This window comes from Budorcas taxicolor, chromosome 16, assembly GCF_023091745.1.
Source record: "Budorcas taxicolor isolate Tak-1 chromosome 16, Takin1.1, whole genome shotgun sequence".
NCBI lineage: Eukaryota > Metazoa > Chordata > Mammalia > Artiodactyla > Bovidae > Budorcas > Budorcas taxicolor.
Genome location: NC_068925.1, coordinates 72,187,777 through 72,202,359, shown reverse-complemented (window position 1 = coordinate 72,202,359; position 14,583 = coordinate 72,187,777). Strand labels below are relative to the sequence as shown.

The 14,583-nt window shown below is 41.9% G+C and overlaps 1 protein-coding gene across 1 annotated transcript in view; it reads left to right on the top strand.

Annotated features, from left to right (window-relative positions):
- The first annotated feature begins 8,853 nt into the window (after positions 1-8,853).
- The window catches only part of PPP2R5A (protein phosphatase 2 regulatory subunit B'alpha), a 69,039-nt gene continuing 63,309 nt past the window's right edge, over positions 8,854-14,583 (top strand). Inside the window, exon 1 of the mRNA XM_052653409.1 lies at positions 8,854-9,682. Within this exon, the coding sequence (XP_052509369.1) occupies positions 9,493-9,682 (190 nt within the window). The 5' untranslated portion in view covers positions 8,854-9,492. The remainder of the gene's footprint in view (positions 9,683-14,583) is intronic.

The following is a 14,583-nucleotide window of genomic DNA, read 5'->3' as shown; positions in this document are numbered from 1 at the left end:
TCTCAAGAGTCTTCTCCAACACCACAGTTCAAAAGCATTGGCTCTCATCAAATACTGTCCTGAGAGAGAAGTCATTAATATCTTTTCCTGGGCATATGCCTCATCTCTTCCCCTTGAGTTGGTGCTCCCTTAGGGTTGGGACCACAATATTTACCCACAGGCTGTGTTCATAACAGGCCTCATAAATCTGTGACGGTGCTTGTTTGGTCCATAGGATGACCAGCCCTCCTGGTTTGCCCAACTGTGTGTGCAATTATACCATCTTTCCTTTGGTGCATATTCCCTGCTTTGTTCTCTTAGTTGAATTTTTTTTAAAAATATTTGTTCATTTATTTATTTATTTGGCTGTGCTGAGTCTTAGTTGCAGCATGCAGGACCTTCCATCTTTGTTGGGGCATGTGGGATCTAGCTTCTTGACCATAGATCGAACCCCGGCTCCCTGCAATGTGAACTTGGAATCAGCCGCTGGATCACTAGGGAAGTCCTCATAACTGTAACTGATGTGAGCTCTCCCCACTGATGGTGAACTCCATGAAGTCATTCTTGTGTCACTCATAGCTCTCCTCCGAGCACCTGGAATAAAGCAGGGACATTACAGATTAAGGGATATTTTTTGAGTGAATGAATAGGAAACATTGGACACCATTATATCTCTTGATGAGCTCATTTTCCCTCTAGGTAACAGTACCTCAGAGCGCCACATTTACAAATTTTTTATAGTGCTAGGCATCTTATAGCAGTGAGATTTCAATCCAGTCAATTAAATTTCTTTGTGAATGTCTCTATACAGACTGAATAAACGAACTTGAATTTCCACCGATTTCTTTTTTTTTTTTTTAACTTTTGGGTGTCACTGTGTACAAGTTTTGAAGCTTGAGCTTGTTTAGATCATCTTACAGCCACAAGGAAGTAAGTAAGTGTTAGTCACTCAGTCTTGTCTGACTCTGTGTGACCCCATGGACTGTAGCCTGGCAGGCTCCTCTATCCATGGGATTCTCTAGACAAGAATACTGCAGTGGGTTTGCCATTCCTTTCTCCAGGCTCCACTGATTTCTACAAGAGAAGAATAGAAAACCCCAGAGATGCTAGAATATAAAAAAATTGTTCCTGGACATGACAGAAGTCACTGGAAACAAGGAGAATAGGAGAATCCTAGGACAGTAGAGATGAGTGTCACACAGATGAGAGAGAGACCTTAATCATCTTGTTTGATCTCTTTCTGCCAGATTTGTTGTATGAATAATGCCTGGTATATGGTAGGTGTTAAATTTATGAAGGTGATTATATGTGCCTACCCAGACACATACACAGTTTAAAAAGAAAAAAAATCAACTGTGTCCTTTGGCACAGAAGTCAAATCTTAGGATCTGGAAACACTGGAGAATTTCCAGTTCAATAATTCCTGAAAATCCTGTAATATTACTAATACTGCTTCTTCAAAGCATAGACATCACCTGATACTGAGGATATTAGGTTAATTTCTTAGCTTTTCAGATTGACCATTTTTTGGAAGTTTGAGCCAAAGTAGCAAGCCAGTAAGAGAGAACACATTGCTGTCATGCAGCCACTAGGTATTTTAAGATAAGCAGTGCTTCAAAACTTACTATTTGCTTCCTCCAGGCAGATGAAAGAAGATCAGTTACAGATTTGCATAAAATCTGCATATGAGTGGAACAGTAAGTAGCCATATAGTGTTTTTATGGGCTTCCCAGGTAGTGCGGTAGTAAAAAAAAAAAAAAATCCACCTGCCAATGCAGGAGACACTGAAGATAGAGACATGAGTTTCATCCCTGGGTCAGGAAGATCCCCTGGAGAAGGAAACTGCTACCCACTCCAGTATTACCTGGAAAATTCCATGGACAGAGCAGCCTGGAGGGCTACAGTCCATGGGGTCACAAAGACCCCATGAGGGGGTCACAAAGACAGGACTGAGCAAGAATGATAACAGTACTTTTATAATGACTGTGCTGCAAAATATAGCCAGAGAGCAGTCCTGTTATGAATTTAATCTGCTTTTTTTTTTTCTTTCTGCCCATTCACCTCCAGGTCAAATTCTGACTCAAGGTGTGGTATAATATATTCTTCTGCTGAAATGGAATTTTTTTTTTTTTTTTTTTTGGTAAAATGTTGTGTGAAATAAGTAAATTCATTGACTGAAATATTGAAATCTTTTTTCGCAGTTCCCTGACCAGGAATTGAACCCAGGCCCGTGGCAGTGAAAACTCAGAATCCTAACAACTAAACCACCAGGGAACTCCCTGGAAATCTTTTTAGTAATGAAGAAAGGTGGGTAAATTAGTTTCTTGAATGGCAAGTATCCTTCTCTGTTGTTTTTGTCCTTATCCCTATAAAATTTTTGTTTTGTTTCAAGAATCACTTTAAACATTACTCTTTCTGTTACATTTTCTCTGACCCTCTTTGCAAACCAAATTTGCTCTTTTTTCCACTGTGTTTACACAGTGCTATAAGGAGCACTTAGGATATACTCCTTGATCATTTGTTTGTGCTATCCCTCCTCACTAAATTGAAAGATCCATGCTTCATTTATCTTTTCATTCCTAGTGTCTGGCATATTGCCTGGCACATGGATGGCGCTTGAAAAATACTTGCAGGGTTGATTTAAAGAGTAGAGAGTTCACCAATATCAATCTTTTAAACCCCACTCTGCAAGGACGAAAGGATATGGCATGAGCTGAGCTCCTTCAACCTATTCTAGTTCCTCCTCTAGTATACAGGTAAAGCATTGCCCACATCAGGAGTTATCCAATATTTTCAACTCAGCCCACTTAGATGGGGCAAAAGACCTCACAGCTATGAGAAAAGGATTCAGAGATAATCACAGAGTGTAAGTGTGCCAGCAAATGCTTTGGGGGAATTAGTAATACCTCTGCTGTACCAACAGCTCACATTCACTCCTTCTGCAAGTCCTATGTAATCTTCCACTAAGATAAATCTCCAATCTAACCATCTCTACAGCCACTGACCTTGTCTGAGTTCTTGGTTCACCAACACAATAGCCTGTACAATAGCCCACAACAAACTTATTTAATAATGACAAGCTTAACTGAAAGCAATTTATAATTGAAAGCAAAAATGGCATCAACTGAAAACCATGACTACCAATCTTCCCCTGTTGACAAAGGATCCTTCCTGAAAATTGCCAAAATTCCAATTGTCTCAATGTGCACTTGTATTTGAACAGTGGCCAGAAAGACAACACAGAATCAGAGTTCTTGGAAAAAGTCTAAAAACTGCTGAATTTAGTTTATGAAAACCAAGTGCCAAAAATCTTTGACCACTTGGAGAGTAAGTTATTAGTCAGAAGATCTCACTGTATACAGAAACAAAAGTCTCCTGTAAGTCCTGGAAAAAAAAAAGGACTTTCCAGTTTGGATCAGTTTGAGGTCTGTGAGGAGGACCTTCTTGGTCTACCTGAGGTCAGGTAACAACTTGACCTGATTAGCATTTAAGGTCTCTTCAAATTTCATATTTTGTTGATTCACAGCATGCATATATAATATCTGCAACATGAGTGAATTAATAAAGTAATGAAAGAATGAATGCGTAGGTGTGAATAAGTCTGTTAGAACTTTGGAAGCTTCACTGAAGTATAGAGCAGTGGTTTTCAAACTTCTTCAGTGATTCTTACTCAGTTGCTCAGTCGTGTCCAGCTCTGCAAGTCCATGAATTATAGCCCACAGGGCTCTGCTGTCCATGGAATTTTCCTGGCAAGAATATTGGAGTAGATTGCCATTTCCTACTCCATCTTCAGTGATGAAATACCTATAAATCATGTAGCTTTTGGTGGAGCCTCTAAAAATGTTAATTTATTAAATCTTAAGAGAGTAAACTGATTCTATCTCTGCTGCGGCTGCTAAGTCACTTCAGTCGTGTCCGACTCTGTGCGACCCCACAGACGGCAGCCCACCAGGTTCCCCCGTCCCTGGGATTCTCCAGGCAAGAACACTGGAGTGGGTTGCCATTTCCTTCTCCAGATTCTATCTCTAGAAGCACATAAAAGAATCTGATAGCTTCGATTGCCTCCCAGGGAGGGAATTTTACCTAATTTAAATGTACTTAAATAAGAAGGAATGACATATTAAAAATTAATGTTTTACGATACTATCTTGATTTAGATTCAAGTTCAGTAGTGCAGTTGTAAGAATCAAAATTCTAAGAAAGATACAAGGAAAAAAATCTCAATTTATTTTGTTTCTGTAAATTGGGAAAAGATCACTACTATTTGATTTTCAGATAAAGCATATTTGTTTGGTGTTCTGTAGGAGTAGTACTGTTTGGGTATCATGGTTCTTAAGGAAAGAGAAATGTTGGCAGCCAAAACTTTGCTTGGACATGCTTTAGAGAATTTCACAGTAATGTGGACATAATACTGTCTCTGATGCACTCTTTAAAAAAATTTCTTCTAGTATTCTTGAAATTTAAAGCACACATAATATGCTTAGCCATCAGAGTTGCTAGAATGTTTTTTCCTCTGATGCACACTTTAAACCATTAAAAGACCTTGAGTTTGCTATTGTAAGTATTGTCATCTCACTCAGTTCAGTCGCTCAGTCATGTCCGACTCTTTGCGACCCCATGAACTGCAGCACTCCAGGCTTTCCTGTCCATCATCAACTCCCAGAGCTTGCTCAAACTCATGTCCATCGAGTCGGTGATGCCAACCAACCATCTCATCCTCTGTCATCCCCTTCTCCTCCTGCCTTCAGTCTTTTCCATCATCAAGGTCTTGTCCAGTGAGTCATTTCTTTGCATCAGGTGACCAAAGTATTGGAGCTTCAGCTTCAGGATCAGTCCTTCCAATGAATATTCAGGACTGATTTCCTTTAGGATGGACTGGTTTGATCTCCTTGCTTATTTTCTCCTGCAAGATAGTCATTGTGATTAAAACAATGAAATCAGTAAATAAATCAAGTCATGTGAGGATAAAGTAAAGCAAAGAATTTGCCAGTGATGAAGTCTTGGCCTCTGACTTATATATGGGTCTTCACATATGGAAAAAAACAGGAGTTCTACAGCATGGAATCGTCACTGACACTCTTCCTTGTCAGGGGTACAAACAGTTCAGCACTGAGACTGTGGTTTTCTGTTAGATGATTCTTAGTGACCTAATCTGTTTATGACTCAGATACTTTATTTACTTAAGACCGTGCATGGAAAAGAAATGATTAATATCATGCACATGATAATTTTATGGACATACATATGTGGATAAAATTATCAAGTGCATGATATTCACTTTTCCAAGTGTTTGTTTTATGTATCATATTTAAAACTCATGCCAATATTGTAAAGAAGGCTGGTTACTTTTTTTTCTGATATACAAATGTGGACACCAAGCCTCTGAGAGGGTAAGTGACTTGATGGGACCATACTATAATTAATAAAGTCAGGACTTTTGAGCCTTTGGCTATAGTTCTTTCCATCCCACCCAAAATGTTTGGTAACTTGAATCTAGAATGCCATCTTGCTCACTTTGGTTTTGACTCACACTTTCTTTAAAATTTTTCTCAAAATTCTTCTCCAAGAGGCTATTTCAGAAAACTCAGACAGTTTTGCTTGTTCCAAACCTCCCAAGAATTTGTTTCCAGTATCTATTTTCTACCTGTTCTATTCAGTCTCTATTTTCCATTATTTATTATGTCATATTCCAGTAAGAATTTTACCTTTGTTGGTGTGCTTTCTGCTATTTATTTCCCCTTCTTAGCCTATGCAAATTCTCTTTATTACAAATTCTGGACATTTAAGATCTATTTTAAATAACATCCAGGTGACTAGAGAATAGAGTTTCAAACATTCATGTGCATAAGAATGACCTAGGAAACTTATTAAAAACAGATTTCTCAGGGGACTTCCTTGGCAGTCCAGTGGTTAAGACTCTGCTTCCAATGCAGGGCACGCAGGTTCAATCTCTGCTTGGGGAACTAAGATCCTACATGCTATGCCATTCGAAAAAAAAAAAAAAAAGATATCTTAGTGCTTTTCCCATTGGTTCTGATTCTGTGTGTGGGGGAGAATTCTGTGTGTCAGGCCCAGCAATCTGCATTTTAAATAAGCTCCCCAGAGGATTCTTAAGCAGGTAATCCAATGACTATACTTTCAGAAACCCTGTTCTTGAGAATTAAAAATTAGATTGGTACATACTGCATATTTATACTTTGTTCAGTAAGAGATACAAAGGTATAAAATAACTGAGTCCTTACTCTTTTTTTATTAATTTCATTTATTAATTTCTTTTCGGCTGTGCTGGGTCTTCATTGCTGCACGCAGTCTTTCGCTAGCTGCAGAAAGTGGGGGCTACTCTCTAGTTGCAGTGCTTGGATTTCTTACTGAGGTGGCTTCTCTTGTGGCAAAGCACAGGCTCTAGGCTCATGGGCTCAGTTATAGTGCTATCCAGGCTTAGTTGCTCTGTGGCATGTAGGATCTTCCTGGACCAGGGGTCAAACCTATGTCCCCTTCACTGGCAGGCAGATTGTTTACCAGTGGACCACCAGGAGGTCCCTTACTCTTTCGATGGTTACAAACAGCCGGGGAAGAAAGAGCATAGCACCTGCAATCTCTGACCTTATATGAGGACAGACTCTGTGAGTGGTGTAGGTGATAAATGCTCTGTGCTTAGTTGCTCAGTCACGTCGGACTCTTTGCGACCCCATGGACTGTAGCCCGCCAGGCTCCTCTGTTCTACGAGGAACAGAGGAGGAATCCTCTGCTTCTAGGCTATCAGTATGTGGAATGATCCGTCTAAATTGAAAAAAGAATTTGTGTAGAGACATGGCACAATTTATGCCTGTAAAGACATCCATGAGTTAGAATGAGAAGAACCTGGAATTGGGACTTTATTCCATAGGTACTGGATGGTTCTTCACACATGCCAATAAAGTTAATGTGGCAGTAGTAAAAAGACTTATCTGGCAGAGAGTTTGAAAGCTCTGAACTATATTTGGGGATCGGTTAAGCAAATTGTAAGAAAAGCTTGGTTTGAACGTTTGTTACGGTAGATTCAAGAGAGTCTGGAGCTTGATTGGATGAGAAAGAGAAAGATGTCTAAGACACTGCTGAAGTTTGAACCTCCTTGACTAGAACGCTTGTGTACAATTTCACTACTCAGTGAATATACTGCTACTGCTAAGTCACTTCACTTGTGTCCGACTCTGTGCGACCCCACGGCAGCCCACCAGGTTCCGCCGTTCCTGGGATTCTCCAGGCAAGAACACTGGAGTGGGTGGTTGCCATTTCCTTCTCCAGTGCGTGAAAGTGAAAAGTGAAAGTGAAGTCGCTCAGTTGTGTCCGACTCTTGGCGACCCCATGGACTGCAGCCTACCAGGCTCCTCCGTCCATGGGATTTTCCAGGCAAGAGTACTGGCGTGGGGGTGCCATTGCCTTCTCCCAGTGAATATAAGGAGGGAAATATTTTAAGGTAGCATTCGATTCTAGATCTAGAATTCAACTTCCTACCACCTTCTTTACCTGTGCATCAGGTAGTGTTGCTTAAATATATGGCAGTATTTTTAGCACGTCGAAAAGAAAAGATCTGGGGCTCGTCGAAGAGAAATGGAGATTGGGGTCCACTAAGCCAAAGACAAGACAAGCTGTGCAGTTCACTTATTTTTATTAGGCATCATTATACAGAAAGCACCGGACAAAAAACTAAGATGACCAACATTTCTGGTCTTTAAGAAGTGGAAAATGTGGATGGAACCTGTAAGAGATCCTAGTAAGAGTAAACTGCCAGTCCTCAAATCTACAAACTTCTGATCAGCGAATTCATACTCGTCCTGTTGAAGCAGTTCAAGGTATCCGGCTGAAAAAGCGAAAATTAGTAAGATGTTAAATTGGGAATGAGAAACCTTTTCTTGGAGGATGTGGATTTGGGAAAGGCTTTCAAGTAGTAGGCACCGGACAGTCCGAACTCGCGCTAAAACAGCTCTCAGGAACTGTGTTGCCAGAACCTTGAGAGAGCTGTAAATTTACCCGGTAACTTCCAAGTGCGCGGCTTAGAGCCAGAGAGGCTCCAAAGCCCGCCCAAGAGCCCAGCATCTCGCTCCCATTGGACAAGCTCATTTCCTCGCCTTCCTCCGCGGGGCGACTTCAGCCATCAATCACACGGCTTGTTGCTCCACCCCTTTCCAGTGACGTAACACTTGGCACGCCTTCTCGCTCCAGCCCTCAAGCTCCCCACCAGTCGCTTCAGCTCCTTATTGGCTAGCAGAAAGGGGAGGAAAGGGTACGGGCCTTCTCTTTTGCTCTCTAAACTCCCTCCTCTAGTTTCCCGGTCTCCTCATAGGCTGTCTACGAAACCATAGCCTTGAGCTGTCGCGCAGGCGTGCACAGAACCTCGTTGCTGGAGCCGCACCTCCCCTCAAGCCTTCGAGAGTTACGCGGTTGTGACGTAAGAGGGGCACTCCGCTAAGCCGTCTTCACTTACGATTGGCTGTGGTCGAGGTCCGTCACGTAACCACGCCCCCTCTCTCCGCCCAACCTCCCAGTTTGATAAGACCTTGAAAAAGGCCACGCCTCAGCCCGTTGGGCCGCTTCACCCTGCGATTGGCTGAGGGAGCTGGCATGCTTTCCCACCCCCCACCCCTCAACTCCTTCCCGAGCTTCCGAGAGGCTGGCTGGACCCCGCGGAAGTTGTCAGTCAATCTCCTCCCTCCCCATCCCCCGCGAGGCCCCGCCCCCGGGCCGCGCGCCCCCAACGCGCGCGCGCACACGCGCTCGCACTTTCCCTGCCGCCGCCCGCCCCTCGCCTCTCCCAGCACCTTCTCAAGTTGTAGCGGCCGCTCGCCAGGGGTTCTCTGTCGGCGGCGGAAGGGCGCGTGGGGGAGGGGGTCCGGACCGCTGGGCGCTTCGAGGAGCGAGTGTGTGTGTGTGTGTGTGTGTGTGTGTGTACGCACGCGCGCCCAGGGCCGGGGCGGCGGGTCACCGCCCCGGGAGATGAGGGGTCGGCGCTGACAGGGAAGAGCGCCGGCGGTGGAGACAGCGGCTCGGAGGGGCCCCGCGATGGCAGCGCCTCGGGAGGAGGCTCGAGACAGGGCGGGCTGCCCTGGCAGCGGCCACTGAGGTGCTGGCGGGCCGGCCGCCCGAGGACCCGGGCCGCCAGGGACGAGAGGCGCGTTCGACGTCCGCGTCCTCGCCTCAGTTGTCTGAACTTAGGGCTCCCGTCCACCCGCCCTCGGAACTCGGGAGTCAACAACTTCTTCACACACCACCCCGCCTCGGCCCCCGCCAGCTCTGGGGAGCTCGCCGAGCGGCGGGGACCGGGAACCTCCGGCCCTGAGATGCGGCCGTGAGGCGTCGGCGGGCGGCGAGGAGAGAGCTTGGCGGGCGCCCGGGAGCGGGAAGGCGGTGCGGCTGGGGGGCACGGGGCGGAGGGGCGCGAGCTCCTCGGCGCCTCTCCCCCGCCTCCTCCTCCTCCTGCCGCTGCCCGTTCCGTGCTAGCCGCAGCCGGAGCTGCCAAGCGCCAGGGCCGCGGAGATGTCGTCGTCGTCGCCGCCGCCGGCGGCGGCGGGGGCTGCCAGCGCCGCCATCTCGGCCGCCGAGAAAGTGGACGGCTTCACCCGGAAATCGGTGCGCAAGGCGCAGAGGCAGAAGCGCTCGCAAGGCTCGTCGCAGTTCCGCAGCCAGTGCAGCCAGCCGGAGCTGCACCCCTTGCCCCAACTCAAAGGTAGGTAACCTCCGAGGGCGCAGCCCGGGGAGGAACGCGCGGGTTCTCCTCCGCGCTGCCGGAGCCTTTGCTTTCTCCGGCGCGGGGGTGGGGGGTTCCTTCTGCCCACCTGGGGCTCGCGTTCCCCAACCTTCCTTGGCGTCCTCCCACCGTCTTTATGATTCAGACAGGTTTGATGTTAAAAGAGTCTTGCTGTTTCTCCCCCCTCACTTATCTGGGTTCACTTTAACTCTTCCCTTCTTGGAGGAGGCCAGCACCCCTCCCTCCCCACCTGCGCGCTCGGGTTCCTGCCCTTGGGCTTGCAACTCTCCTCCTGAGTCTGGAGGGGTAGACTTTTTCTTATTTCAGTCTTCTTCCTCGAGTCTTGTCCTTCCCCATCTTGTTGTAACAACCTGTCTTACGTTCCGACCTTCACTTTTCTGAGACCTGCCTCCTCTTTTCGGCCTCTCAGTTAATCTGTTGCTTTTCCAGTTATAAAGCGTCTTTGCGCACACTGTAACTTTTACTTTACTCTGATCCTTCCAAAGAGTCTTAGGACTAGGAATCCTAATGCGTACACCCGTTAAGAGTTACCTGCCTTTAGATTGATTTATAAAGAAAAAGCCTAAAAATCTAACCAGGGTAGTGTCTTACTTACTGGGTCATTAGATTTAAATGTTACTCTTTAGCCCAAAGAATGGAAAGATTTAAAATATTGTCTGAGAAGATACACACGGTAGAGTTGGAAAAGTATTAAGGAGTAGGTCGTGGTGCTTTGCAATGAAATGGGAACTTAGTTCGCCAAGCAGTGATTCCAGGGATTCTGTAGATTTGTACAGTAATTCAAATTGGTGTCCATGCCTAACGCCTTTCAGAACTTGGCACTCCTTCTGGCTCACTTACTTTTCCCACTAGGTTTAGAGGATTAAAAAAAAAAATTGGTTCCTGACGTTCTAGTTTATTTTTTTTGTGGATTACTACCTTTTAATTTTATAATTTTAAGGTCTTTGCTTTTTATGAGATAGACATTGTCTTGGAACAAGATGATAATGGTCCTGAACATTTGAATTTTTTTTTTTCTACAAAAGAAACCTGATAGAAATCTAGATCATCTGTTTTGCAAGACCAGGAAATGATCTGTACCGAAATAGATAATGTTCAGGAGGTTTTCGATCAGTTTCAAAGAGCTCCTGCATCCGGTTCAAGGCCAGCCTGGTTCTGATTTGTCTTTAGGCCTAGGAATCCAGTCTTAGTTTGGCCAGGAGTCTAAAGAAAACCCCAGATCAAATCACAGTTGACCTGCAATAACTTTGGAGCCCCATTCACATCCTACACTACCCTGCTTCTTGGGGTGCTTCTAAGCATCCCACTGCCAGAATCAAACTGGCTTTTGAAAGAAAGTTTTATTTAAGATGAGTAGCCTGTGGTACTGCATTTATCATTTGCTCTTTAGTATACAAAAATTGTTCAGACATTGGCATCATAGCCTACAGTAGACCACGAATGGTAGATGTTGCCAAGACTTTTAATTCTTGAGTGATGTCACAGCTATCTTTCTTGTTAGGACATTGAACTGCTATTCATGAATTTAAAATTTTAAACTTAACTACAACATCATAGTTATTTTTACATTTTTGGTTTTTTTCCCGATTAAATTGGCAAATTATTTTTGCAGTTTGAAGGTTTGGTGCTAGTGTTAGTGTTTTTCTTTCGTATGTGTTTACTTTGCTTTTCAGTAAGATGCTGTGGTTCTTTATATTGTCTTTTTCATTTTTTATCAATTTTTTTTAGAGTGTAGTTGCTTTACAATATTGTGTTAGTTTCTACTGTACAACAAAGTGAATCAGTTCTACATATATGGTCTATTTTTTAGATTTCCTTCCCATTTAGATCACCACAAAGTACTGAGTAGAATTCCCTGTGGGTTCTCATTATCTATTTATTTTATACATAGTAGTGTATATATGTCATTTTCAATCTCCCAGTTCATCCCACCACCCTCTTCCCTGCTTGGTGTCCATGTTTTTTCTCTACGTCTGTATCTCTGTTTCTGCTTTGCAAATAAGTTTATCTTATATTGTCCTTTTATATAATACCTATTTGTATTTAATAAAAATAATTGAATATTAAACATATATTGATAGTTACTTCAAGCCAAGAGATGCAACTTTATTTTGCTTTTAAAAGCCTAGCAAAAATATAGTCAGTAATCATCTAAGTTATATGGTGTATAGTTCAATAAGTTGAAGGTGCCATTAAGTGTTTTATTTATAGTATTTTGCTCACTAGTAGAGAAAATTAAAATTTTAGATTTAATCTATGTGTTTCACATGAAAATATAGTATCTTTATAAGGAAATTTATGTATTCAGGATAAATTTACGTAAATTTAATTGAGGAATAAGATTCTTACTTAGATTACCCACCATTAGGAAAAATGACTTTTACTCCAGATGCCAAAATGCTTGAAAAGTGGTTTTTTAAAAATTCAGTTGCTTCACTTAGAACTTTGGCAGTGTCCTTGATACCACATGTTGTGTGCTTTTTCTGTCAGTAGTAGTTTTTTCCATTTGTGGCCTTAACAAAAACCAGTGGAAAGCCCTGTAATATGTGTATGAAAGAGAATTTTTCTTCCTGCTCTGAAATACCATCTTACAGTGGAGTGATTCAGATATCTGTGTGCATCCAAGATCTTTCAGTGTTTATACCAACCTGCTTATGTTACACTTTGTCCACATGGATCTGAGCTGGAAAGGTGCCAGCTATTTTCCTCAAAGCATATTGTGGGTAATAAAAATAGTCCCACTTTTTCATCCAAAGAAGTTTATTTGTGCAAAATAACTTAGTAAGTGGGTTGCAAAATTTTAATGGTAAAAATGTTCAGAGAAAATTATGTAAAGTATTTTAAAAACAAGCCTTGTTAAAAGGAGTTTTTAAAAATGAGAAACTGTTATATAGGCCCTCAATCTGCCTTGTATAGCTTAAAAACAATTTTTTTTCCCAAAACACTTGAAATTTGTTATGTTAGTTCTGTAAGTTCCTCTGAAAACTAAGTATGAGAAAATAAAAGTAGGGACAGTCTATCAATCATCTCTCTGTATTTATATTTACATTAGTATTGTACTTAATTTTTCTACCTTAAACTTTTCCTCTAGTAACCAACAGTTAGGAAACTTTTAACTTAAAAAAATAAAACCCTGTTAATGGGAAGTTTTTCTGTCTGTTTAACCTGTTTTGTATCTCTGAAAGAATTGGTTTGGTAGAATAATAGATGTTACACAGTTATATAACAACATTTATAAATTATTTTATACTTTCCTTTACATTTTAAAATTATAAGAACAATATCGATCATAATAAGTGAAACAGTCCAAAAAGTTGTGTAATACCTAATCCCGGGTATCTGTTTCTTTTTCACACCTACTGAGGTAATGTTGTGTGAGAATCCACTACCCTGTATTTTTACAAAAATTGCATATCCTTGTGTTATCCCAGCAACTCTGTGCAAGACCAATATTATTCCCAGATGTGACGTTGAGACTTAAAGAGCTTAGTTTCAGGCCTGTGATTATTTCTCTGGATGGCAGTTGACACTGGTACGCAGGTTAAATGATTTCAGTATTTTTGCTGTTAACCTGCTTTATGAACATTTGAGCAGGATGATAATCGAGTTGGGTCATTGGGGTCAGCCCTGGGTCAAAGGTAAAAGTTTAATCTTTCTGAGTTGCTTTCCTTATCTGTAAAATGGGGATAAAAGCTTCTATCTCCCTAGGATTGTAGGGCTTATGTGAAATAATGTAATTGGTTCCTAAAAATAGGCAAAGAATATTAGTTCCCATTCTCTTTGATATTTGAAAATCCAAATTAAAAGTATTTTTTAAATGAAGGGTTCACATAAATAGTAAAACTTTGCTAGTGTAAAGTATAAATTATTTATAATCAGATCTCAGATATGATCTATGTGCACTGAGGTGAAGCCATACATCAGCATTTAAGTGTGGATATGGAAATAGGGTAAATGACTTTTTAAATGTTGAATGCTATAGTTAGAAGTTTTTTTTTAATCAAGCAAAGAAATTGAATTAACCAGTAGAATTATATAGGTGTGAGTCTCTCATAGGAGACAGACTGTAAATGGCAAGAACAGAAACTGGCGTTGAGATTAAAGTCCGCTTCAGATGAGGTAAAGAATTTCCCAAATTTCCTCAGTTTCTTGGTTGTTAATATTCTTAGAAGTTGGGTCCTCCTGGAGGTATTGAGGCTTGTAGTAGTGGTGTTCATTTGAAGAGTTCCCTTATCTTTATGGAACACTTTTTGTTTGTTTGTTTTTCTTGATGTATGTGGTTGCAGAGTCGGACATGACTGAGCAACTGAACTGATGTGGTCTTTAGGGTATCTGGTACAAGAACACTGACATGATTTGAAATTTACTAACTAATGACTTTTTTTGTGCTGGTGAGGAACACTACTCACTCAACTTTTAAGGTTTATAGATTTTTTTCCCCAAAGTTAATTTCATTCATCTAAACCCAGAACCCATTTTAGTAATTGGGATAGCATTAAAGGAGAGTTGAAATTCACCTGAATATGTTAAAAGTGTGTTTACAAAGGAATATATAACATTTTAGTCATTTTACAGCTATCTTCTGGAAGTATTAATAATACCATATTTCTTCTAGACAGCTTACATTTTAATTTTTAAAAACTTTTAGGATATACCTCTAGAGAAATTAATATAGTGTCATTGTTGGCCTTCACATGAAGGAAAAACTTTTCCATTTAAGTCTTAATTTAACATTTTCAGAATTCCTGTTTAGGGTCAGATTTCTTTTTCCCCCAGTTTTATTACCTCCTCTGATTCTCAGTTGAACTTTGCATCCTTTTATGAAGTGCCTGTAAAGTAAGACTCCAGTTAAATGTGTT